Source organism: Carcharodon carcharias, chromosome 12 (assembly GCF_017639515.1).
Source record: "Carcharodon carcharias isolate sCarCar2 chromosome 12, sCarCar2.pri, whole genome shotgun sequence".
NCBI classification, from domain to species: Eukaryota; Metazoa; Chordata; class Chondrichthyes; order Lamniformes; family Lamnidae; genus Carcharodon; species Carcharodon carcharias.
Window position 1 is genome coordinate 98,935,308 of NC_054478.1, and position 26,620 is coordinate 98,961,927.

Here is a 26,620-nt window from a genome sequence, read left to right on the forward strand (position 1 = left end):
CACCAGTGAATGCTTGCATTGAGATACTGATTGCATTGATCATCACTGACTTTATGCTTCTAAGCATCATATTTATGTCTTTGTGACGCTAACTTTACAATAAAATTTTATTTTTTATGCTTTTGTGAAGCTAATTTTATGATAAAGTTTTCATATGTAAAATTGTTAGCCATGGACTGTGAGTGGTAAATAGCTAAATCCTGTCTCTGATAGATTGTTTGAACTTTGGCCTCAGCTGACATTTGAAGTCTGGAATCCCTAAAGGTCAGCTTTTCCTGTTCTGTTGAAGGGTCATTCGGACTCGAAACATTAACTGTGCTCCTCTCTGCAGATGCTGCCAGACCTGCTGAGTTTTTCCAGGTATTTTTGTTTTTGTTTTGGATTTCCAGCATGTGCAGTTTTTTGCTTTTAACTTTTCCTGTGTTTGCTCAGCTGAGCTGTCAGATCAAGTGGACAATAGCGTGAGAGGATTCCAGTCTGTGATGTGGAAAATTCAGTACAGGAAACTTGCTGTGCACACTTCAGTTTAGATTAAATGATGTGTGGACGACATTGATCATAGAAAAGTCCTTGGCTTAATAATAGCACTGATAGTATCCAAAGGAAGCTAGCTCTCATCCTAGAAGCAGCGGAATAAGGGACTGAATTTTTGCCAGTAGGAAACAGGAATCAGGCCTGTTTTGGGTCAGAAACCAGCCTCCGGTGGAAATGGATTAAAGTTCAGATTTTCGAGAGGCGAGCCTTTAATTGGGATGACGATGGGTTTCTTGTCCACTTAGAGCTGGTGGGGGCAGGAATGGAGGTGGGTCAGATGGAGTGTGGGACTCATTTTCGACCCCTCGCGGCTGCCGTCACTGAGGCTGCTCATTATCCTGAGGGGGAGATCTGCAGTTTGTGCCGAAGACATCCACAGCAGCAGAAGAAAGCGAGATGCCACTAGGGAGCCAGAGGCCTGGTTACGGGCAGGACTACCCTTTACTTCATTAATGCCAACCTCGAGGTACTGCTGAAGGCTGTGAGGGAGAGGAGGAGGTTCGCTTCCCTGAGGGCGGCAGGAAGAGGCAATCTTGTTGTGCAGCAGCGATACTTCTCTGTTCAGCGCCATTTCTCTCCAGTTGCTCTTGCCACTCCTCTCTTACTTCCTGCTTGTTCCCCAGTGAGTTGCCTCCCTCCAGGGTCTCATTGAACTCAAGGTCCACACCTCTCTGGAGGACCATGTTACAGAGAACACAGCAGAACACCACAATGAATAAGCCCCTTGCACTAGGGTGTTGGAGGATACCACTCGGCTGGTCCAGACACCATAACTGCATCTTCAGAAGCCCAATAGCCTACTCGGTGCTTGTTTTACTGAGCAAGTGGCATTGGGTGTATCAGCTCTGTGTGGGGCTCCAGTAGAGGGGTGAGTAACCATGACTTTAAGGGGTATCCTATTTTTCCCTAGGATGTGTCTATATACTTTGTGGGTTGGAATGAAGATCTGAGGCAGCCTGGGCTGGCAGAGGATGAAGCATTCATGGCAGTTGTCAGGAAATTGAGGGCACTCATAGAGGTAGCTCTTGTGGGCTCAGGGCAGTTGGATGTTGATGGAATGGAAGCCCTTCCTGTTGATGAATCTCAGTGGGTGGTCACTGGGTGCCTTGATGGCCACATGGGTACAATCGATGATGCCTTGCACCTAGAGGAATCCAGTGCAGGAGGTGAAACCAGTGCCCACTCCACCTGAGAAGCCTGTCCTTCATGAGATGAATGTGTTGTCCAGTTCTGGCAAAGAGAGCATCATTGTCTAATGAGTTGCAGTGGTGTACAACCATTTGTAAGATGCCACTAAGATTCACCGCTGATCCTTGGAAGGAACCAAAAATGAAGAACTTGAAGGCCACAGTGACTTTGGAAGCCATTGGCAGGACATGGCAAGCAGTGCTCCTCTCTCTCACAGCTCTTTAGTGATGAAGGCACGGATGTCAGTAACAATCTGCCTGGAGAGTCGCAGTCTCCAGTGGCACTGGGTGTCAGTCATTTCCAAGGGAGACTCTGTGTTGGGAGTATAGCCTCCCTTGCCTTTCAGCCCCTCTTTCACCTCCTGTGCCCTCCTGATGCTCGAGGTTCCACCCTTCCAGCGGAAGGTGTTGCTCGTCGTCATCTTTGGCCCCAAAATGTGACTGTAGTGCTCCCATTGCCAGCTGCAGCCTTCCTTTTAGACCAGTGGCCATCCTATTGTGATTGGGAGCCTTGTCATCTCCTCTTCTGCCCCCACAATGCCTGGTGAGTGATGACCCCGTTCGATGTCTTTGCACTGCGCCCATTATCTCTGCCACCTGCTCAGCGCTAAGGGTACCTACTTATCAAGTACCTAGCGCTGCCCTCCCTGCAAACATTGCCCTGCCAGGGGCGGCCATGACTGACACTACACTGCATGCGCACGTCCTCTCAGTTGATCAGAAACTGTCAGCTTCCGAAACCCGTGCAATTCTTTAAATAATCCACCCTCTCCCTCCAACAAACTCTTAAGGTCCCACTGTCCCCTTGCTGTGCTGATTATTGCCAGCACCAGGATCGATGCCTTGAAATTGACACCCTGTCCGGCACTGATATTTTCAGCTCCCACCCCCACCTTCGAGTTGCCCCAAAATTCAGCCCCAGTAATCGGAAAGCTAAATTACAAAAATCAAATAAAATGTGCATATTTTTAGCAATTTATTTTCAACTGTTTTTATATGTGTTTCTCTGCATCCCTTTTCAGTCTTCTTGTGAAATATTTTATTCTCTGGGTGATATAGTGGTACAAGGCTGCAATTAAGGGCCTGGAGTTAACCAACCTTCGACTTCCCTTACTTTTCAGTGTAGAAGTGTATCACTTCCATCTGTGGCCTCACCTTCCTGTCAATAAAGAATTTTCCAGATAGGAAATCATGATTATGAACCTGCCACTCCATGACAAAGAGTAAAAGGGCTTTCCAGTTCATATGAAAGCATGAAATGAGTGAAGGCCATTCTGGAGGTATTAACAACTCCTGTCATCCTGCCAAAGGAAATTTCTGTGTAAATACCACTCATTTTTTAAGAACAATATAATAGTTGTTAAATGCTGTATCCCATTTTTCCTTATGCAATAGACTATCTTTCATTGTCAGTTTTACTTCCAACGTGTGTGACAACAAAGTTTCTTGTTTCTTTTACACAAATGTTCTTATCTCTTCAGATTCAACATTTCAGTACATCCAAGGATATGCTGATGAAAAGCCTAAAGATGGAATTTACGCCAAAGGACTCCAGTGTGTAACCATTCTGATCGGAGTGTATAACAGAAGTTCTGGGCTCCCCATAATGGGTGTCATCAACCAGCCATTTGTAACCCGAGACCCAGATAGTCTCAGGTAAAAATATAACAGATGGAGTCTACCATTATATGTTAACTGTGTACTGGTACTGGCATACCAACCTCAAAGTCTGATATTGAGCATAGAAGCTTTTCAATGAGACACCTAAGTTAATAGTGAAGTTCTCATGTAGGAAAATGCTCCCAAAAAATCTGCTTACCAAATGATGACAGAAAGAATGAACAAATGTGTTTTTTTTAGGTTTCTAAGTAAGTTGCCAAGAGGCACAAGGGTAATTTTAACTTAACCAGCTCAGTGAAAAACTGACATCAGATTGGCCGCTTGTTTTACTTTCCATTAACTTCAAATTGGGATGGGGGTGATCTGATCATATCAGTTGCCTACTGAGGTCCCTTCAAACCTGAAGGTTGTAACACCAGATACTCAGCCAATCTTGTCCTTAAACATTAGATCTGGCTTGACCACATCAATCACCCTGCTATTTCCCACTCTACAGCCAAATTCATGATCGTTCTGGAGGGTAGGGAAAAATCCATTAATTTACACCCCCTCCAACCCCCTTGTTTCACCCCTCCACTCTCACTTACAACAGCAAGAGCGAGGAGATGAATCTCATCTCAAAGATTGAGACCATCAGTGCTCAGTCACAACCAGCTTCTGCCTTGCCCTGACAACCCTCCAGCCCCTCACTCACACTGGTCTGCTCCCCCTGCCATTCCAACTTTTGACCTTTCAATTAAAATAATGTTCAACAACACCCTTTGGCACTCTTTCAAAAACCACCATCGTCACCCCACTTCTCAAAAGTTCGACCTGATTACTCTTATGTTCTAATGCAGCCAGCGCATCACTAAAAATGGCTTTTCTTCCTAATCATGCATAGTCACCTCCAATGTTCTACAATGATCCAACCCTTCCCTCCTCTTCCCTATTTATGTACTGACCTCTACATGCCCAGCTTTCCTGTGTATCACTGACGGAACCCAGATTTACCTCCGTACCATTTATCCGATCTCCAGGACCACTCTGGACTGGCTGCCAGACACAAAGTCAAAATGGAGATCTGGAAAACTGATCAATTTCTCAGATGCTTCCCTCAACAGCATCCCAACATGTCCACAACTCCACCATCCACGTCTGTATGCACTAAGTTGCACTCTCCCATCATCTCTCGCCCATACCCCCAATTCCCACCACCAACCTATTAAATTTAAGATCCTTATCCTTATCTACAAATTCTTCCAAGACCTCGCCTCATTCTACCACCAATACTTCAGCCTTACAACCTCTTTTGCACCCTCCGGTACCCTGGTTCTGGTTTGTTTTTCATCTTCTCCTCCCTTCTCTCAACCATTCATTGGAGAATCTTTCAGTGCCTCAGACCAGAATGTCCTCTGTAAATCCTTTCCTCTATTTCCTACTCTGCCTTAAACAGTTCCTTACAGGTTAGATCCATGTGAAATCGAAAAAAAGTTAAGAAGTGGGTAAATGGAGACATGCAAAATTCAAAGGCAAGGTATAGTGGAGAGAATAAAATTACATTCTGAAAAGGGATGTTGAGCACCATATGAAATATGTACTGCTTAAGAGATGTAAGTGACAGAATAAATCCAAAGTCCGACACATGCTGGCAGCCTGTTCTGTGGACCTAAGGACTGTAGATGGTGCTCTTGTAAAATAATTAGGTATCATCTAGCGCATAACCCATCATTGTAGGTTAACTGAGCAGAGATAATAACTGACTCGGCAACAGCAGTAGCACCTGTATCAGGAGGTCATTACTAACTACAGCAGTTTGTATTTCCTTCATGTTATTTTTAGCAAGCTGGACATCTGACTCCATTGCCGTTCCTAAATTTTAAACTACTCAAGAAGTAGTGTTGGGCATAATCTTTAATATAGTTTGTCAATATATACACACGTGCACACACTCATGTATGCACTCCCACAGTTACACCCTCCCCTCATCCCCACACACATTCATGTTATTCATAACAGGCCCAAGTGTTTTTATGAAGCCAATACTAATATATAACAGTGGTGATTTTTGGGTAGGAAACATCACAATATATTTAAAGCTTTCTTGATTTCCACCCCCTTCCCCCTGACTGCTTCCAATGCATCTACCCACCCAAGATGATGGCTGGAGTACAGCTCTCTGAGCTCGGTCGATGCTACTGCATTATGACATATGAGCTATTGTAGGAGAGATTCACTGAGTGACTAAATTCTGACTCTCCCTTCCTTTACTTCCTCTTCTAAATCCAAGGAATTAATTAGTTAATTTATTAATTAAGTGGTAGTGGACAAAAGAAGCAGCATTGGATGTTTTTGCCAGAGCAAAGTGAGGCCTGATAGCACATGATGTGGTCCAGTCAGACCATTGTTAAACCCGGGAGAACATTAGAAGCAGCATTAGGCTATTTAGCCCTTCAAGCCTACTCTGCCATTCAACAAGATCATGGCTGATCTTCTACCTCAACTCCACCTTCCTGCACTATCCCCACAACCCTTAATTCTCTTGGTGCCCAAAAATCTGTGAACCTCTGACATAAACGCTGAAGATGCTGGAAATACTCAACAGGTCTGACAGCATCTGTGGGGACAGAATCAGAGTTAACTCTTCAGGTCTGTAACCTCAGTGGAATTGGCACTTAACTTAAAGGCTTAACAGGGTGGATGCTACGAAAGTGTTTCCCATGGATTGGGAATCCAGAACACTGTGCCACAGTCCTAGAATAAGGGGTCATCCATTTAGAGCTAAGGTGAGGAGAAACTTCTTCTCTCAAAAGCTTGTGAATCTTTGGAATTCCCTACACCAGAGACCTGTGGATACTCATGGAGGATGTTCAAGTCAGAGGTCAATAGACTCAAAAGCAAAAAGGTACAGATGTTGGAAATCTGAAATGAAAGCAGAAAATACCGGAAATATTCAGCAGGTTTGGCTGTATATGTAGAAAGAGAACTTGTTCTGCTTTTCTAATACTCCAGGATCATTCTGTAATGTAAAGTTAACTCTTGTATCTTCAACTACCAACTGTCTCCTTAACTCCTCTCTTCTGCCTTCTCTACCTTTGCCTTCAACAGCAGTTACAAGCAACTGTCAGATGATCCATTCATCTAACTCTGCTGCTTTCCCCCATTCCCCTTGCCATTCTAGCCTTGAACTCACATCTGTCTCTACTTTCAATGCTGTCTCCCATCATACTTTCTCGAAGCTCATCTCATGCATAAAATCCATCTCCCTTGACCCTATTCTCCCCAAACTGCTGACACAAAACTTCATGTCCTGACTCCCATGCCAGCTGGCATTGAAAATAGTCCCCTTTCCTCAGGTAAAGCCACTCTTATCAAAAATCACCATTATCATCCCACTCTCAAAAAGACACACTCCGTCTGTCCTTACAGATTACCCCATCATCTCCACTTTCTCTTTCTTCTTCAAGGCCCTTGGACATATTGTAGCCTCGCAATTTGATGACAATCTTTCCGTCATCTCTGTCTGTGAATCTCTCCAATCAAGTTTCCACTCTTACCACTGCACCAAATGGTGCTGAGCATTGACATAAATAAAATCCTCTCAAGCTGTGGTGCATTATCCCTCCTTGGCCTGATTGATGGCCCTGCAGCCTTTAACTCCACCTTCCTTGATCGTCCCCCCTCCACTGGTCCAGCTCATGAGCCTGCCTTTAATTGGTTCCATCTTACCTATCAGATCATAGCCACATCAACTCCAAAAGTAACTTACCTTCCTGCCCCTGTCCCATTACCTCTGGAGTTAAATGAGGGTCCACATTTCCTGCTTCCTCTTCCTCATCTACAGTTAAGCACTAGGAAGACCAAATCTTCAACCCAACCACAGATTTCATACACTCACCACCAGTCGTATCTCCAGCCATTGCCTCAGGCTGAACCAGACTGTTTGCAATGTTAGAATCATATTTGACCCTGAGCCATACTTGTGCCCCATAAATTCTTCATCACAAAGACTACTTAGTTCCATTTCTGTAATATCAGCTGTCTCTGCCCTGTCTCATCTGCAGCTGAACACCTCAAGCATGCTTTATCACACGCAGACTCGACTTTGTAATGTTTTACGTCCTCTCACAAAACTACCCCAACTCTCCACACACTGGCCAAATCTTATCCCATATCAAGTCATCAATCACGCCTCTCATTATTGGCTCCAAGTTCTCCAATGGCTCAAGCTTAAAATTTTCATTCTTGCATATTAACCTCATCACTGTTTTGCCACTCCCAAATTCTGTAACCTCCGCCAGCCCTACAAACTCACCAACCACCTTTCCCCTTCCCATCACCTCACCCACCCACCCCTTTGGCTTTGGTTGCCTAGGTTTCATGCTCTGACGTTTCCTATCAAAACCCTTTCACTTCTCTCCTTTTTCAAGACACTCTACCTACCTCTTTGACACGTTTTTGGGCACCTCTTCTGATTCTTTTTTGACTAAATGTATAACCTTCTTGATTGTGCTTCTGTGAAGCAACTTGGGATGTTAGCCCACATTCAAAGTTTTACATAAATGCAAGTTTTTATTGTAAGCTCAGTAAAAGGAGAACCTCCTGACTGCAAAGTGCTAATTATCTTTTATTATTTGCCAAATATTATAAGACATGATGCAATTTGTGTGAAATTACATTATTAGATAGTGTTGTGGAGTCAATAATGTATGTTATCAAATTGGAAATAATGGGTGTCTGGTCTCTCTCCACACAGAAAAGTTAATGCCATACAGACTGAAATACTTCTGCAAAGTTTATATAACATATCTAAGTAGTTGCAAAAGCTACTGTGAAAAACATTCAAAACAAATGCTTCATCTGGTAATTTTGGACACTTGGTACTACTATTTTTGTTAGGCAAGTGTGTTAAGGGATACAGAACCAAGGAGGATAAATAATGTTAAGATAGAGATCAGCCGTGATCTAATTAAATGGCAGAACAGGCTCAAGGGACTGAATGGTGCTCTCCTGTTCCTATGTACTTTTTCTATATAAATGGGTAAAAATGACAAATCTTCATTTAATATTATCACCTTTCTTCTCAGATGGAGAGGACAGTATTTCTGGGGGCTTTCTTATAAAGATATCAACATATGTTCACTGCAAAATCAGGATGTAAATGCTACTTCTGGACCAACTGATGAGGTGTGCAAAGATCCAAGGCAGGATGAAGACCTGCAACCTGGAGACGATAATTTGTCAGCTGTCATTAGTACAAGTGAAAATGAAAGTATCAAAGTGGCATTGTCCGTGCTGCGGTTATATTATGCAGCTGGTGCTGGCTATAAGAGCCTCTGTGCTGTGCAAGGCTTTGTCAGTGTCTATCTTTTATCTGAGGACACCACTTTCAAATGGGACTGCTGTGCACCTCATGCTATATTGAGGTCTTTGGGAGGAGGTATGGTAGACTTTAGAGAATGCCTGAAAAGAAGGAAAGATGGTAATTTAGATGAACTTCCTGAGCTGATCTATAATATACCAGTGAACGGGGCCACTGGGGTTGACAGATGGGCCAATAAAGGGGGCTTGGTAGCTTACAGGTGTCCCAAGCATTTGAATACCATTATGAGCATCATTTCTAAAGTAAACCTCTGATAACAGTTACATTTTTAAATTGCCTTTCCATTTAAAAGGTTAGTTAATGTGTTAAAATGCATTACAAATACAGTACAGTACATGCATCATGTTTGGACCTCATGCTTCAGTCAGCAATAGAATAAAACCAAAGGTAATCCTGCATTATAGAGTCTGGTTCACAGTATGAAATTTAAAGAGACATTATAAAGTGTTAAGCAAAAATCAAGAACACTGGCATGGAGACTAAACTTTAAGATCATAAGATGACATATTTAACTACTGTGCAGCCATGAACACTATAAATGTATTATATATATATTCCAGTGAAACTCAGACACTGAGTGGAATTCTAACCATGGCGCACTTCCCAATGGCGGAATGGGTGCCACTTCCAATCTCTCACTTTTTGCTGGTCTCTGTGCAATTACAATTAAAGTGTAGGCGGTGTGCACAGGAGAGATGTAATCATACAGTGAGGGAAGCTTTTCAATGGTGAAACCCGCTGTCAGTTGACAATGCTGCAGCTACGGGTGAGTTATAAAAGAGCCTCCTGGTCAAACAAGGAGACTCTGCATCATGGCCAAGACTTTACTGCCCAACTCCATTGCCATTAATATAAGGCTAATTGAGATAACAAAGATGTTTTTCAAATTTAAATTTCACTTGTAAATATTTCACGTTACATTGGTTTCATTTTATTCATGTTGACATAATTGTTATTTGTTGAGATTAGCTTAGTCAGAGAATTAAATACACTGGCATACCTCATTGTTGGAATACATTGATGGTTACAGGGGAGTTAGGGACATTTCTTTATAGTGGAAGAAACAATGATGTGTTTTTGCATTCACTCTTCATTGAATGTTCATGTTAGTGTGCAGTGTTGTACTCGCCACTCTGTGGGACATGGTTGAACTTGCAGGCTCAGATGACCCCCCCTTTCTATGAATTGTAAAGGACATTGCCTGAGATCACTCTCAGCGGAGACAATTGAAATATTGTAGGTGAACTCAAAGCCCTGTTAGGATTCTGCCAGTCAACGTCCTTTCACATGTGACAATACTGACATCGGCCTTTAGGCCCCTCATTTTCTTACCTTGACTGACCTTTCTCATACCTCCTAGGCACCAGGTCCTTCCCTCTTCTACTCTTCCATGCCGCACCCTATGTCCTCCCTTTGACCTCTCTTCCACTGCACCATGCCCTTGACACCACTCCACACCACTCCCCTCCTCATTACTGGCTCACCCTTGCCAGTACTGAGTTCCCATGCAAGCTGCCACTTTCCTGCTCCCCTCCCTTATGTTGCAGAGATCAACAAGAAAAACTGCTGACCTCCGACACAACTGCACAAAGCCGACAGCTGCACACCACCTTTAAATTAATGTGAATTGGGTCCCATGAGCCACTGACTTTATTTTGAAGGTAGGATGTAATTGTTAAAAGTTTTACCCTATTGAGTATTCATAGCATGTAAATATATTGCAATTGAGAAAGCGCCACGAGATGGCATGAGGCTCAACACACCACAAAGAAGCCATTGACTTGACCTCTGCGTCTCAGCCAGCCATCAGGAAATCAAAAATTCGGCTCCCACCTAATTCAATCACCCCGCATGGCACATTTCCCGCTCTTGCAGGCTCTATAAAATCACCCCACACTGGATGTAAATCAAAAACAGTCTAGAGGGCTAGACCACTTCATTATTTATGGTAAAAAAAAATACTGTCAATATTTTATTTTCAAATTCACACTCAGGTCAGTAAGCTCACAGGCTATATATAAACTATACCTGACGATTCAGATTAATTCCGAATTAAAAAGTGCCAATTAAATAGATCAAATTAAAGTATGCCAACGTCCATTCAACTTAAAAGCTGTCTGAATCAGACCTTTCCTCACTTCCAGCCTGGAACACCTTGACATATGGACTGAACTACTCCCCTTTAATACATATCTTGTCCTATGAATATATTGTGCTTCAGAATATTTTCATCAATTTATGCATTTTAATTTCACTTTAGTGTAAGCATAAAATAATAATGCTTGGATTTTATATAGAATCTTACCATGTTAAAATAATTGAAAGCAGTTCACATGAGGAATTGCCTTTTGAAATGAAATCACTGCTTTGTAGGCAAACAATCTCCACCTTGGGGGCAAGACTCATGCTGTGCAAATTGAAACATGTTTCCTACAGGTGGAGAACAATTGGGATCAGAGGCCTGGCTGATTTTTGGTTCACTCCTCCTTAGACATGAGACACTTCCCAATTGCAGCATCCCCATACCTACCCTGACTGAGACCAACTCACTCAGCACAGGCCAGGGATTGAACTTGGGATCTGCCTGGTCTGTGTAGCTCAGTGCTGCACCATTCAGTGCACTTTCCCACTGAACTAAAAGAGAATTATTTTAACTATTACCCTTTTAAGATATTACTTGCACTTGTAGCTAAAGGAATTGTATAAATACCTTGTTGAGATTATGCAGTATAACTGGGACAACCTGCAGATTCAGACTTTGATCCCACGTTAGGCTTCTAAGATAAAATGCAGTAGCTGCTGTGTTTGTTTCTTCACATTTTTTCTTTGGAGAATAGTGTGAAGCATTGGAAGGATTTGCAGGCTGATTAAGAGATAGGCCAAAGCGAAACCATGTTTATATCAGCCATAGGGTAGTCCTATATGGCGAGAAGCTTTTATAGACTCCTATAATTTATACAATGAATAGGGGCCACCGTCACACACCAGGCACAAATATTCCCTCCGGTTTTCAAACCAGAGTTCAGAGCCAGAGTTCCAATCTGCACTCATCAAGACTGTCTGGAACCTTCTATTTGGAACTCAGGAATACTAGCACTAAGCCAAAGGCTTGCTGACATAAGATGCAGTGTAAACAGCAAATAAGGAAGAATAAGTTCAATTAAAGCAAATCATAAGTATTAATTGGTGCTAATAATGAAGTGCAATAGATTTAAGGGACCAAATTTTTCCTCTACATTGTCAATCAACTAACTAGACTGTCCACTAACTCTCCAAAATGATTTTAATATGCACAAAACAATAGAAAAGGATCTGTTACCTCTTTTATGTTCTTCGATTCTTATGCATTTATGTTTTACAGTGAGCTCATACGGTGTATAGTTAAACTGCAACCTTTACTGAGAGCGAATGCTGTTTTACTGAACGTTGTGGGCCAAGTGGGTAAAGAAAAGCTTGTTAATTGTTTGTGGCAGCTTAAATGAGCTTTTTGCTAAAAATATACATACGTGTATAATGATATAATTAAATAGTGATGTTACCAATATTGATGTGCAATTTATGTGTAAGATACATCTAAATTATATCAGTACTTTTACTGAGTGTTCATGGTGTTGTTGGACAAATGCCACTCTTGAGCCCAGAGTTGGTTAAATTTAGGGAATCTTTATTACTAGCATGCAGGGGAATGCTTCAGTGAACCAAAGTATCACAAAGAGCAGTTATAATAACATACATTTATACACAAATAAAGCTTCAGCTGGCCACATGCCCGAGCATGTTTTGTCTGCTCATGGCTTTCATGTGTCCCTTGTAAACACATACCACCATATTCTCGCAGACAAGCAGGCTAGAGAAACAGAAAGCAGCTTGGGCTTATCAGCTACAGTAACTTCATCTGTGTACACATATAGAAAAACAACAGCAGATGTCTAGGCCAAGGGTTGTGGTGGAAAAATAGAGCAAGAGAGACAGCTTTCATGAATATAACTCACTTAATAACTTATGCTAATCGTATTAACTCTTTATTCCCCACATCAATGGGAAAAAGTGTATTGTGAAATACATATATAAATCAAGGATGCAGAGGGCAGTAAATTCTGCACACTGCCTCCTGTGTACTTACTCCTATGTGTTATAGGCACGTGATTATATAGAGACTTTCTCATGACTGAACGCTTATGCATTCTACTCTATAGCTATTCTATTCATTGTATATTCAATGCGATCAAGTTTCTACCCTCTAGTCCTCTAACAATTTATTCCTCTGACCCCTGCTTTCCTGATTTGAGGAAGTTACTTATGTTGCTTTGTTGCTTTATAGGTGCTCCCTCCCAAGCAGACATTCCCCATTTGCAATTCTAGATCTGATCTTGCTTCTGCTTCAACTGACATACTTAGATGTACTTTTCTTGAAAATTCCCCACATTATAGACAGGAACTAAAGGATTGGATGTGTTTATGACTGCCTACACACAGTGTACTGGGATCATATGCCACCATGTATAAAATCCATTAAAATCGCACGGATCAGGGGCTGAACTTGAGGCCTTTCTGTGATGACACTTTTAATGCATTTTACATATGGGACTGTATCTATCAATGAACAAGTTTATTTTTGTCAAATATAGCCTGAGATCGGACTCGTAGGTTATACTGTCATTGTGAAGGCTTCTGTTGACTCCTGGGGGGAATTTTCTCGTGGGTGAGGATGTGAGTTTGGCTTGGGTTTTGGGGCGGAGTGTGGGGGTTTGGGTTAACTCTTGGAGACATGTGAGCTTGTTGAGAAGCTGACTCAAACCAGCTGACTTCTGCATTTAACTCCAGAATGTTGGGCTGGGTGTGAGAAATCCCCTCAGTAGAAGCAAGTTGTCAATTTCAGTATGTTTATCACTCAATTACAGTGATATCAATATACCTTTTGCAATTTAACTGTGGGTCTGCGTGTTTCCAAGCTTCCTAAAACTTGCCACTGAAAACAAGGCAAGAACACAGCAGCAGTTATGGGGGTTGAATGCATGACGGGGAGATATGCCAAGAACTACTGAAACCTCACAGCTGCTTTCTTGCCTATTTGTGAAAAAAGCTTTGCTCACAGTAACTGCAGTGAGAGATTTTACAATTTTGTAAGTTACTTGTACAATTTTGAAGGTGTCACCTACGATTCGGAGGTTTGTGCGATTGATCTGCACTTTGGAGCACTGATTTATCAGATCAGGATGGGTGCCTCTTATGCTATGTTACTTTGGACCTCAGATGAGGGCCAAGATAATCAATATCAGCAACATTATCACCACCAGCAGCAACACCAGTGACAGCCTGCTGCTCACAGACCTGCAGACAGGGGGTCAGCAGAGAGGTGCAGCTCACAGGAGGCCGTGCCTGTACACAGGGGCTACAGGCAAAGGATAAAGTTCCTCGACATGTCTAAACACCAGTATCTAAGGAGGCTCAGGGTGTCAGTGGTGGCAGACATTTGCAGCCTTCTGGAAGGATTTCTGCAGCCAAGTGGACTTCGGTAGTCACATTTTACCAGCAACTGTCAAAATTACCACCACCCTCAACTTCTTTGTCTCTGGACCCTTCCAGGGCTCTGATGGAGACATTTGCAGGAACCCGCAGACGGTGGCTCACAAATACATGAAATAGTTGTTTGCCAGGTATGGGAAATTACATTCACTCAATTGCAATGTTTCCAGTCAGAATGAGTGGGCCCTCGTGTTTGCAGCTCTGTTCGGCTTCCCATAGGTGAAGGGCATCATCGACTGCACAGATGCAGCAATTAAAGCACTTGTAGATCACTCGGGAACATTCATCAACTTCAAGGGCTTCCACTCCAACAAGGTGCAGCTTGAGTGCAAGAACAAAAAAACTTTATGCACATGTGCACAAGATTTCTGAGCAGATATCATGAAGCTTTCACACTGTGGCAGTGCACCCTCCCTGATCTCTTCACAGCTTAAGAAACACAGGACATCCACTTGAAAAGTGGCTGATAAGACCTGTGAGGAACCTGACCAACGAGGCCCAGGAGTGATACAATGAAAGCCATGAGACATACAGATGTGTCAGGGAGTAAACAATGTTTATGCTCATGATGCACTCCCAGTGCCTGGATAGATCTGAAAATGCCTTTCAATACACACCAGTAGGAATCCCCAGAATAGTTGTAGTTTTTGCACAGCTGTGAGGTTTTGATCAGCAGGAGTAACAAAGTACAGAGCACAGAACCTCTTCAGTCAACTCCAGGGAGAAGGAGTGGGCTCAAAGTGATGTGGGCAATACACCAGCAGCGGTGCTCAATGCTGCTTGGGATACTGGGATCAATGTTCCCTTTAATTTTTTCCATCCATGTACGGAATGAATTTTGTTACGTGCGCCACTATCAAGGTAATGTGGGGATGTGCCACTAGCCTAAACAAAAAACCTATCTATATTTCCCAGTCTGACCTATATGTGATACCAGACCCAAAGCAATGTGGTTGACTCTTAACTGCCATCTGAAATAGTCTAGTAAGCCACTCGTCAAGAAGGTGGCTCACTACTATCGTTTCTAGGGCAAATAGGGATGGGCATTAAATGCTGGCTTTTTACGAGCAACACCTACACCCCATGAATAAAAAGTACTTCATTGTCTTTGGGAAGTGCTGAGGTCATGAAAATTCCTTCTGCATAAAAAAAATTCTGAAGTTGTCATTGGTTCTTTTGCCAAATCAAATCAGTGTCCTCTGGTTCCTGGCCCTTCCTCCAACGGGAATAGTTTCTCCCTATCTACTCCCTCCAGACCTCTCCTCGTTTTGAACAGTTCTATCAAAACACCTCTTAATCTTCTCTAAGGAGATCAGCTCCCAGCTTTTCCAGCCTGTCCATGGAAATGAAATCCCTCAACCCAGGAATGGTTCTTGTAAATTATTTCTGAACTCTCTCTAATGCCTACATACAGCCTAATCTGCAGTGGGACACCTGCTATTGACTTGCCAGGATTTTTGCAGGTCACCAAATTGTGCAAGAAATCACCTTGTTTCCCTGTTATACCTTTTGAGGATTAATTATTAAAGATTCTCGACTATCTGCGTTAGAGGAGAAGGATGCCCCATATTGCTGAACTGAAATAATGAAATACTGTTTATAGAACCACACCCCACCCCCACCACCACCAATGCCCCAGCCTCATAAAGGAAAACAAAGCAAAAGCACCATCAGAACAATCAGAAGAGAACATGAACAAAAACAGAATTACCTGGAAAAACTCAGCAGGTCTGGCAGCATCGGCGGAGAAGAAAAGAGTTGACGTTTCGAGTCCTCATGACCCTTCGACAGAACTTGAGTTCGAGTCCAAGAAAGAGTTGAAATATAAGCTGGTTTAAGGTGTGTGTGTGGGGGGCGGAGAGAGAGAGAGGTGGAGTGGGGGTGTGGTTGTAGGGACAAACAAGCAGTGATAGAAGCAGATCATCAAAAGATGTCAACAACAATAATACAAAAGAGCACATAGGTGTTAAAGTTAAAGTTGGTGATATTATCTAAATGAATGTGCTAATTAAGAATGGATGGTAGGGCACTCGAGAACATGTCTCACTCAATTTGACAACTCTTACTTGTGAAGCTTATTGTCTTCAGTTGTCAGGCATAAAAAGTAACAAGTAAATAAATGGACAGTGATTTCTGGCATCCATTTGGTTCTGTAGTCCAATGCTTGAGAGCTAACTGGAACAATGCATGGAGAAACATAAATTCATCTTCTGGATTTTATTGTTTCTGTTGGGTTCTTCACACAGAGCTTGAAGTTGTTCCTCTTTTTGGATAAAGCCATTTGTTTTTGCGAAGGGAACATTAAGCTGAACACCCCCCCCACCCCCCCCAAAACCACTCAACTGTTAAGAAGGTTGCACAACAAAAGTAGGCCAGCAAAGCTCCAACACTGTCACCAGTCTGGACTGAGTTATCTGGATCTCAGCCACTGCAGTTTGCTGGGCAATACAACTATACTGATAGGGTAGAAAGAAGGAAAATCAATCAAATTCCCCATTTGTGTTTGGTGTAGAAACAGAATTAGGCTGAGCTGAGTACTTCCAAATCACGGATCCAATCACTTTCATTCAGCTCCAGCCTGCCTCACCCTTTCCTCACAGGCTGACTGACTAGCAGCACACTCGAAACTCCTCCAATCACAGCTGTATTTTTTCCTGCTCCCTCTTTCCAGCTGCTTGAGCTTTTGAGGTTGGTGGTTTAACAACCAGCGTGGCCTATTTGTTGCAACGCACAGGACATTCCAAATAGCTGTGCACCTTAGAGTCAGCATAGACCGGGATACTCATTATTGTAAAGTTCACTTAGGTCCCACAAGTCCAGCCATCTGATAACCAACCACATGCACAAGCCTCTTCCCCACCTCTCCCCTCCGCCCCCCTGCCTCACTGATGTAGGGGCAGATTCATCATCAGGACAGGAGGCAGACTATGGGGTACTGACTTGGTTGGGGCGTGGAGGGGAGGGAGAAAGAAGTGTACTAAGTGGAGGAAGGCTTTGAAATAAGTCTCCTCTTCCATGTCCCCTTTCACCATTATCCCTCTCATGTCCCGCCTGAATTTCCCGTTGAGCTAGACAGCACTTTGCTGCAGAGCAGTAGGGTAATGATGGCCAAGGCTAAGGTATTATGAACCCTATTTAAGTTGAAATTCATAATGCGCAAGCCATTGGCGAAGGCCTGCGTCCATTCACATGATTGCTTGTTTTATGCTCCAAGCAGTTGGCCACTCTTTCTATGGTCAACGGTACCATCACAAAGTAGGAATCCTGCTTTGGATGCTATGAAGTAAGCTTCGTAGTCTTGAGTATTTTAACAGCAAACCTTTATTAACAACTTATAGCTATATACATATATACAGTAGAGGGTACAGGTACAGAGCTGACTCCATCCTAGGTCTTTATTCATCTCTAGACTGACCCTAGCTCTGGATCATGTGCCTTCTTACATCACTGTGTGGGCGATATACATCAGTCCCACATTAACCCTGTATGTATCAGACCCTACTACGACAGCAAAGGTGTGCCAATTCATGCTTGAGTCGGTTCCTCCAAATGCACAGATTGCAGCTGGAACACCTGCCAATATATTGCACAACCCTTGCTGCTGCTCCAAAAGTATCCTGTTTGTCCATGTCTTTTGAGATATAGCATCTACATCCAGCTGAGCAGAGCCTGCAGTGACCTGTAATTCCGACACAGACTCTCCCCTGCTGTCCCTGATTCCATCATCTGCTGAGGGTTTGTTTCCTCTGGCTGGGAATCTAGAACATGGTCTTAGGATAAGGGTGAACCATTTAGGACTGAGATGAGGAGAAACTTCTTCACTCAAAGGGTTGGGAATCTTTGGAATACTCTACCACAGAGGATTATGGATGCTCTTTCGTTATATTTAAGGCTGAGATAGACAGATTTCTTGGCTCTCAGAGAATCAAGGGATATGGGGAGCAGGCAGGAAGTTGGAGTTGATTCAGAAGTTTGGCCATGATGGTGTTGAATGGCGGAGCAGGTTCGACAGACTGTATGGGTTACTCCTGCTCCTATTTCTCATGCTTTTATGTTTTTATGCTCTTGTGCACTTTATGATGTGTGAGTCATCAGTTGAGAATATCTGAGTTGGTATAAGACCTGCATGAATTCTGTAATTGTGTACCCTCAGAGGAAGATGACTCTTGAAGGCCTTGTTGGAGATTAAAGGCATGAAGTAGAACTGTCAAGTTAAGAATGTTTTAAGTGATCATTTCAGAGATGATCTTCATTGGACAATGAAATGTTAGTCCTGAAATTATTTTGTGCATTACGAGCATATGAAATCTTAAATTCATTTATTTGAAATTCCCCTCTATTGCTTAATGGTGGTATTAACCTATTTATTGTAAATGGGATAGTGCCCCCATTAAAATAGTAGATGAAGAAACTTCAGGCAAATGTTTTAAGTGTTCTTATGGCGGTGTGCCATGCCATAATTTCAAGAAACTTTTTCAATTCTTGAAAAAACAATTTTTAGATATCTTTTAAAAATCTAACTGACAGCTACCACCTCATCTTTCATTGTTGCAATCATGCCATTTCTTCATCGTTTAATATTTTCTTTCTCACTAACCTTTCTGACATCAAGTTCCTTTATTTGCTCCATTTCTAAATTGTCCTCCCAGGAAGCTTGGTTTCCTCTTTCAAGCCAAACATTTATTTTCCATCAACTATTCTTGAACTTCAAATCTACCAAAGGCTTGAATACTGCTTCCACATCTTAGGGTTGCTTTTGCGGCACCTGCTGTTTTATAGGTGTTTTTATGCTTGCTTGTAGTTGTGCCTCCAGTTTCATTAGAGTGCCGTCTGTGCATTGCTCTCCTTTTCACATTTAGATTGGAAAACCAACCTCACTATAGGAGGATTGTGCTTTGCTTTTATATATGCAGTTCCACGGAGATTGAATGTCTGACCTTGGCTCCCATTGTTTACCTTCTCAAGGTCAGCTACCAAAAGCAGAACTTTAGATTATATATTCTCAATTCTATGGGTACCCATGGAATAAGAAGCCTGGCTTGTTTCACATGTTGAAATGCAGCTGATAGAGGCTGTGGCTCCCTCCTCCCAATTTGCTCAAGTGACCTGAAATTTCCTGGAAAGTTTCAGTATAACTAAGGTGTAAGAGCACAGTTAGATTGTTAATTTTTTTCCTAGGGAATTCATGTGGAACTGATTCACACTGCAACACTGCTAAACATGAATGTTGTTTGCATTCCTTTCGAAATACTCTCACACTTATTTACATATTTCTGCCCCCATGTAAGTTTTCTGGGTTTATGCAAATAAGGCACTGGTATAGATTGTAATGAAAAGCCAACTACTGCCACGAGTTATTAATGGGCATATTGAACTTATTAAGGAAGACTTGTGTTTTTTTAAAGAAACACAAACAGGACACTGAGCAAAAGATGGCTGATAATGAAAAGTGACCACTTTTTGGAAAATTCCTATGTGGATTATACTGACACCTTGCTCTGAGAGAATATAGAATGTCACACCTGAAAAGGTGTCATGGTCTTCTTCAAACAGAGACACTTGAAAGAGAGATGGGAAAGATGCAAAAGACTGAACTTTAATCACCTGTGGTTGCAGAGACAAAAGACTGATTTGCACATCTCAGCAGTCACCCGAAAATTCATCTCCTTTTGATTTATATCTCAGAATGTGTAAATAGTTCAGATATGAATGCAGGATGACTATTTCCTCTTCTGGAATACATAGGGAAAGAAAGGGTTAAAAAGCTAACTGCGGAGCAGTGCAGTGTGTGCTGGTGTGCTGTGAGAGTGAGAAGACCAGCTAGTCACCCCTGCAGTTGTAGGCGAAGTCTCTCTCTCTCTATTGCTGGAGGCAAGGCTCAGCAGAAGCCACAATCAAAAAGGAAATAAGACAGTCTCTTCAGCTACCCTGCAGAACCAAGTTTCTCCAGCGAAACTGCCAAAGTCAGCTCTACCAGAATCACCCAACTTAACAGCTGCAACGTACCGCCATCTATGCCACACAAACAAGCCAAGGACTAATTTGTGTATTTTGGGCCCCTAACTTCTCATTTCTGATCTGTGTATATGTGTGCTGCATTTTTATTATTTTTCTTGGGTTTTAGTAACTAATAAACTTACTCTTTCTTTGACTCAAGAAAGCCTGGTTGAATTGGCTCCCTCTAAAAAGTTTTTTTATTCATTGGATGTGGGTGTCACTGGCTAGGCAAACATTTATTGCCCATCCCAAATTGCCCTTCTTCAGAGGGTATTTAAGAGTCAACCACATTGCTGTGGGTGTGGAGTCACATGATGGCCAAACCAGGTAAGGACAGCAGATTTCCTTCCCTAAAGGACATTAGCGAACCAGATGGTGGGGTGGGGAGGGAGGGATCCCTTCCAAATTAACCTTGCTGTGACCAACTGAGGGGGTTAAATAAAGAATGGAGTCAGCTCATTCTTCCTCACCCGCAAGCATAACAAAATTGGGGTCCCGTTCAGGAAGTTAACAAATTGGGGGACCTCACCCAGGGACCGGTCTTAATAAATTGGGGGCTAGGTGCCGGAATAGTCCCCACAGACAACACAAAAGAATTAGAGTGGGGAAAGTAAATTTTCCCTTTGAAACCAATTTTTAAAAACCGCAAAAAGGTTTTCTTGAGCCTGCTCTGTTAAAGTGTAAAAATGTTCACATTTGATGCCAGTGATTTTAGAGATGGAAGGGACGTTGGTTATGAAAATTTAACAGTTCTGTCCCTCAAAGAGTCAAAAGAGCTAGTGAGACACTTAGGATTAGAAGTTTTCCCAAAGCCAGAAAACCCAAAATTTAAAACAGGTGGCCAACTGTGGACAGATGGAAATTGAGGATGATGAAATGGATAGAGTAGCGATAGATTAAAATTAGAGTGGTGACAATTAGAATTTCAGGAAAGAGAGAAAGGAAGGAAAAGAGGAAAGATAGGAAAGGGCCTGGAGAGAAGAGAGAGCATTTCAGGACAGAGAGAAGGAAAGGGAATTTAAACTAAAACAGCTTGAGCTGAGGGACAGGAATCCCACTGTGTCCCATGAAGACACCACTAGCTCAGACTTAAGGACTGAGGCAATCAATTTTGCTCATTTAGTCCCTAAGTTTGATGAAGCAGAGGTGGAAGCCTTCTTTATCTTTTTCGAGCGGTTATCACAGCCAGTCCAACATTACGTCCAACGTACTACTGCAAAGAAAACTTTCAGGAAGAGTTCACAAGCTTTACTTCCTCTTGCCTGTGGGAAGTACCACTGACTATGAGGCAGCAAAAAGGACTATTTTAAGTGCACACCAATTAGTGCTGTAGGCATGCCATCAGAAATTCCATATCCTCAGGAAACGGCCTGACCAGACGACCTGGAATTTGAAAGGCTTAAGCAACTTGCTTTTGACCAGTGGGTGTGGGCCCTTAAAACAGAAGCCACTTATGAAAACCTTTGTAAAATAAATCTTCCTGAGGTGTTTAAAAACTCCATACCCTTCCCAATAAGAACACATCATGAGGAACAGAGGATAAAGGGCCAGGCAGGCAGCCACGTTGGCTGATAATTATGAGCTGATCCACAAACCCCTATTCCAGAAAAGACCCTCTCCTTCTCACCCCCAACCAACTGGAAAGGATAGAGGTGGGGCGGGTGATAGAAAATTGAGCACCCATGGGAAAGAAAGAGGTGCTGGGGGTCCTCCTCAGGACAGGAAGGGTGGTGCTGAGATGAAAAGTGAGGCCAAGAAGCCTATGTGTTTTAACTGCCAAAAGGTAAGGCATGTCCGGGCCAACTGCTGGAGGTTACGGGAAAAAGCCGTGGCATCTATCAGGGCATATACGTCCCATGCAGAGAATGGGAGTCAGTCAGAGAGCATAGAGACCAGGGTATGGCCCTGACTGCGGCTGTTAATCCCTGCACTGGCACTTCTGAGAGTGCAGATGAGGTTAAACAAATCCCTGAGAGTTACAAGCATTTTGTATCTGAAGAAAGAATGGCCACACTTCTCCAGGGAGAGGTGAGTAAGCCTGTAGTAATAATGAGGGATACAGGGGGCAGCCAAACTCTACTGCTAGAAAAAGGCATGATCTTTCCACCAGAGAGTGCAGTATGTGCCAAGATATTGGTAAAGGGGATTGAAGGAGGATACATGCCCATCCCCTTATACCGGGTGCATCTGGAGTGCAACCTTGTGTCAGGACCAGTGACCATGGGAGTCAGTTTGCCTGTGGATGGGGTCAACCTGCTCCTCAGCAATGAACTCGTGGGCTCAAAGGTAATAGTATCCCCAGTGGTCTCAGAGGAGCCAACTGAAATCAGGGAGACAGAACAGCTGCAGGAGAAAGTGTCTGGCATTTCCCTGACTGTGTGGTAATGCGGTCTCTGGCCAGACAAGCTCTGTCAGTGGAGGCTAAAGTGGCATTGCAGACAGAAGATAATACAGTCTTGTATCTGAAACCTTTTTCAGAAGTCCCTAAGGAGGTAATAAATAGATCTTCCTTGAGTGGCCCAGTAAGCTGACCCACTGTTAAAAACATTGGCTCAGACTGCACCCACTGAAGCTGAGGCAGAAGCAGTCTCTGAATGCCATTACATAAAAAAATGAAGTGCTAATGAGGAAATGGAGACCCCCTCACTGACCTGCAAACAAAGAGTGGACAGTGACCCACCAGGTAGTGGTGCCGCCAAGGTAAAGCAGGGAAATATTATGGCTAGCTCACAAAATTCCGATGGCTGGGAATGTTGGTATGCACAAAACCCATGCCAGCATCAGCCAGCATTTTACTGGCCATACCAGCACAGGGATGTAAAAAGGTTTTGCAGAACCTGCCACACCTGCCAGGTCATGGGAAAACATCAGCCTGCAATAAGAGCTACACCCAAGATTCCCATGCTGGCTTTTGGGGAATCATCCAGCAAGGTGTTAGTGGACTGTGTAGGGCCCTTGCCCAAAACAAAAGGGGGCTACCAGTATGTCCTTATCATTATGGACATGGCTACTCATTTCCTGGAGCCTGTTCCCCTGAGAATCATATCTGCCAAAACAGTGGTGAGGGAATTGACCTAATTCTTTACCAGGTATAGTCTGCCCACTGAAACCCAGTTGGATCAGGTTCAAATTTCAAGTTTGAAATATTCCAGGAAGTCATGGGTAACCTGGGCGTGACCCACTCAAAGTCTCCAGCATATCACCCACAGTCACAGGGGGCACTAGAATGGTATCACCAGACCCTAAAAACAACGACCAGGGCATTCTGCCATGAGTACACCCATGTCTAGGATAAAGGACTAGGCTTTCTCTTATTTGCTACCAGGGACTCACCTAATGAATCCGCTGGTTCTACTGCATTTGAACTAATTTATGGGCACCATGTGCAAGGGCCTCTGAAACTAATCAAGGAGAGGTTTTTAGCTTGATGAGGCTGTTCATTACATTTAAAGGCTTATGCAGAGACAAGCCAGGCTGCATCACACTAGCTATACATGATGTGGACGTGGGAGATGCCCCTCCCATAAAGCAACATCCCTATCATCTAGGGCCAGGAAAGCTGGCCCAGGTTTGGGAGGAGATTAACAACATGCTGGAGCCCCAACTAATAGAGCCTAGCAGCAATACTGGAGCTCCCCAGTTGCACTCATGCCCAAGACAGATGGTTCCACAAGGTTCTGCGTTGACTACCAAAAAGTTAATGCAGTGACCAGAGCCGACCCCTAGCCAATATCCCACCTGGAAGGCTGCATAGAAAGCTGCCTACTTTACAGAGATAGATTTACTCAAGGGATACTGGCAGGTTCCCCTTACTGGCCATGTGAAGGAAATCTCCACCTTTGTAACTCCGGATGGGTTATATCAGTGTTGAGTCATGCTATTTGGACTCTGAAATGCCCCAGCCACTTTTCAAAGGCTGATGAACCAGTAGTGGCAGGCTTATCCAATTGTGTAGTGTACCTAAATGACCTGTTGTGCACAGTGACGCCTGAGAAACTCACTTAGAGCTAATGGAAGCCCCCTTTCAAAAGTACAATCAGCTGACATAGTGGTCAATCTCATAAAGAGCAAGTTCACTAAGGCTTAAATGACCTATCTCAGACACGTAGTGAGTCAAGGACAAGTACTTCCCAGGGCTGCAAAGGTACATGCAGTAGCACAGTTCCCCACTCCCACAACGAAACGGAAAATCATGAGGTTCTTGTGGATGGGTGGGTTCATTCCAAACTTCAGCACTGTAGTCACCCCGCTGACAGGCCTACTACAGAAAAAAGCAAAGATAGTATGGACTGAAAAATGCCAGACAGCTTTTGAAAAGCTGAAAGCAATTTTGATAGGTGAGCCTGTTCTTGCAGCTCTGAACTTTAACCAAGCATTTTAAAAAGCCATCAATGTGAGTGGCATTGGGGTAGGGACTGTCCTTCTCCAGGAAGACGAATCAGGGATAGAGAGACCAATTGGGTACTTCTCCAAAAAACTAAACAAGCATCAGAAATGGTCCTCCACAGTGGAGAAGGAAACACTTGGTTTATTACTCGGTCTCAAACACTTTGAGGCATATGTCTGAAATGGATACACAGAGACCACAGCCTATATTGCCCACAACATTTTAACATTTGTGGAAAAGTTTAAGGCACAGAGTGCCAAATGTGACACTTAAAAATCACCCACATTGCCTGGAAATCAAACGTGATTGCAGACACCCTGTCCAGAACTTAAAGAGACCCAGTTAGAAACTGAAGGGATAATATTGACCAAGGCTAGGAAAATGAGTGTATGTGTGTGCGTTTGTTGCTTTATATTTTTCCCCTTGCAATGAAATGAGGATGAATCGCATTTCATTCATGGTGTGGGGGAAGTGCCATGAAAAGCCAATTATCGCCACAGATTACTTATGGGCATATTGAACTTTTTAAGGAAGACTTGTTTGTTTTTAAAGAAATACAAGCAAGGACACTGAGCAAAAGATGGCTGATAATGTAAAGTGACCACTTTCTGGAAAATTCCTATATGGATTATACTGACAGACCTGCCCTGAGAGAGCATGGAATGTCACACCTGAAAAGGTGTCATGGCCTTCTTCAAGTAGAGACACTTGAAAGGAAGATAGGAAAGATGCAGAAGACTGAACTTTAATCTCCTGAGTTTGCAGAGACAAAATACTAATTTGCATGTCTCGGCGGTCATCCAAAAATCCACCTCCTGTTGATTTATAACTCAGAATGTATAAATAGCTCTGATATTAATACAAGATGACTATTTCCTGTCCTGGAATACACAGGGAAAAAAGAGCTAAATAACTAGCTGCAGAGCAGCGCAGTGTGTGCTAGTATACTGTGAGAGTGACATCACAAGAACAACTAATCACCCCTGCAGCTGCAGGCATAGTCTCTCATTCTCTCTTTGGTGGAGACAAGGCTCAGCAGAAGCCACAATCAAAAAGGAAATAAGACAGCCCCTTCAGCTACCCTGCAGAACCAAGTGTCTCTAAACCAACTGTGAAACTGCCAAAGTCAGTTCTACCAGAATCACCCAACTTAATGACCGCAACATACCAAGCCAAAGAATTATTCATATTTTAAATTTTTTTTATTTGGAGTCTCAATTTCTCAATTCTAATCTATGTGTATGTGTGGTGCAGTTTTATTATTTTTCCTGTGTTTTAGTAACTATTAAACTTACTCTTTCTTTGACTCAGGAAAACCCGGTTAAATTGGCTCCTTCTAAAAAATAAATACATTTGGACTGGGAAAAGGTATCCATGGGGTGGGAGGGATCCATTTTAAATTAACCTTGTTGCGACCAACCAAGGGGATTGGATTTAGAAGGGGAGCCAGCTGGTTCCTCCTCACCAGGGAGCATGTCAAAATTGGGGTCCTGTTTGGAAAGTTAATAAATTGGGGGACCTCACCTGGAAAGCAATCATAACAAGATTTACACCCAAAAAAGTAAGCACAAAACAGCTGGATATCGCCTGTTATTGGCATGACTGAAATAGCTGGAGCTTTAAAGTGATTTTCTTGTGATTTCAATTTTTTTCTTACTGAGACCTGAAATAGACTAAAGGGCTGTCAGCCTTGGTGCAATCATGATTTTTCAGCTCCCCTTCACTCAGCATTCAGAAGCACAACACTACAACTGTAAATACACCTCAAAAAATACATATCAGCCACAAAGCTCTTTGGGGCATCCCTAGGTTGTGATGGGCTCTATATTGCAATATCAACGAAAGTCTTTTTTTCACAGAGCAATGAGAACTTTCCAGTGGGAACAACCCTGTTTTCCATAATAATAGAACAGGATGAGGAGCATATTTTTTGCAAGCCGTTCTGAACATGAGGCACCATAGAAGACAGCAGCAAATGTACAACTCATCTCTTGTATCAATCTATCT

At 42.9% G+C, this 26,620-nt stretch overlaps 1 protein-coding gene across 2 annotated transcripts in view; it reads left to right on the forward strand.

Moving 5' to 3' along the window:
• The window catches only part of LOC121284587 (inositol polyphosphate 1-phosphatase-like), a 71,386-nt gene extending 59,149 nt beyond the window's left edge, over window positions 1–12,237 (forward strand). For both annotated transcript variants that reach the window (XM_041200073.1, XM_041200074.1), the window contains exons 5-6: window positions 3,203–3,377; window positions 8,408–12,237. In XM_041200073.1, coding sequence (XP_041056007.1) covers window positions 3,203–3,377; window positions 8,408–8,957 — 725 coding nt within the window. In that variant the 3' untranslated portion in view covers window positions 8,958–12,237. The remainder of the gene's footprint in view (window positions 1–3,202; window positions 3,378–8,407) is intronic.
• Window positions 12,238–26,620: the final 14,383 nt, after the last annotated feature.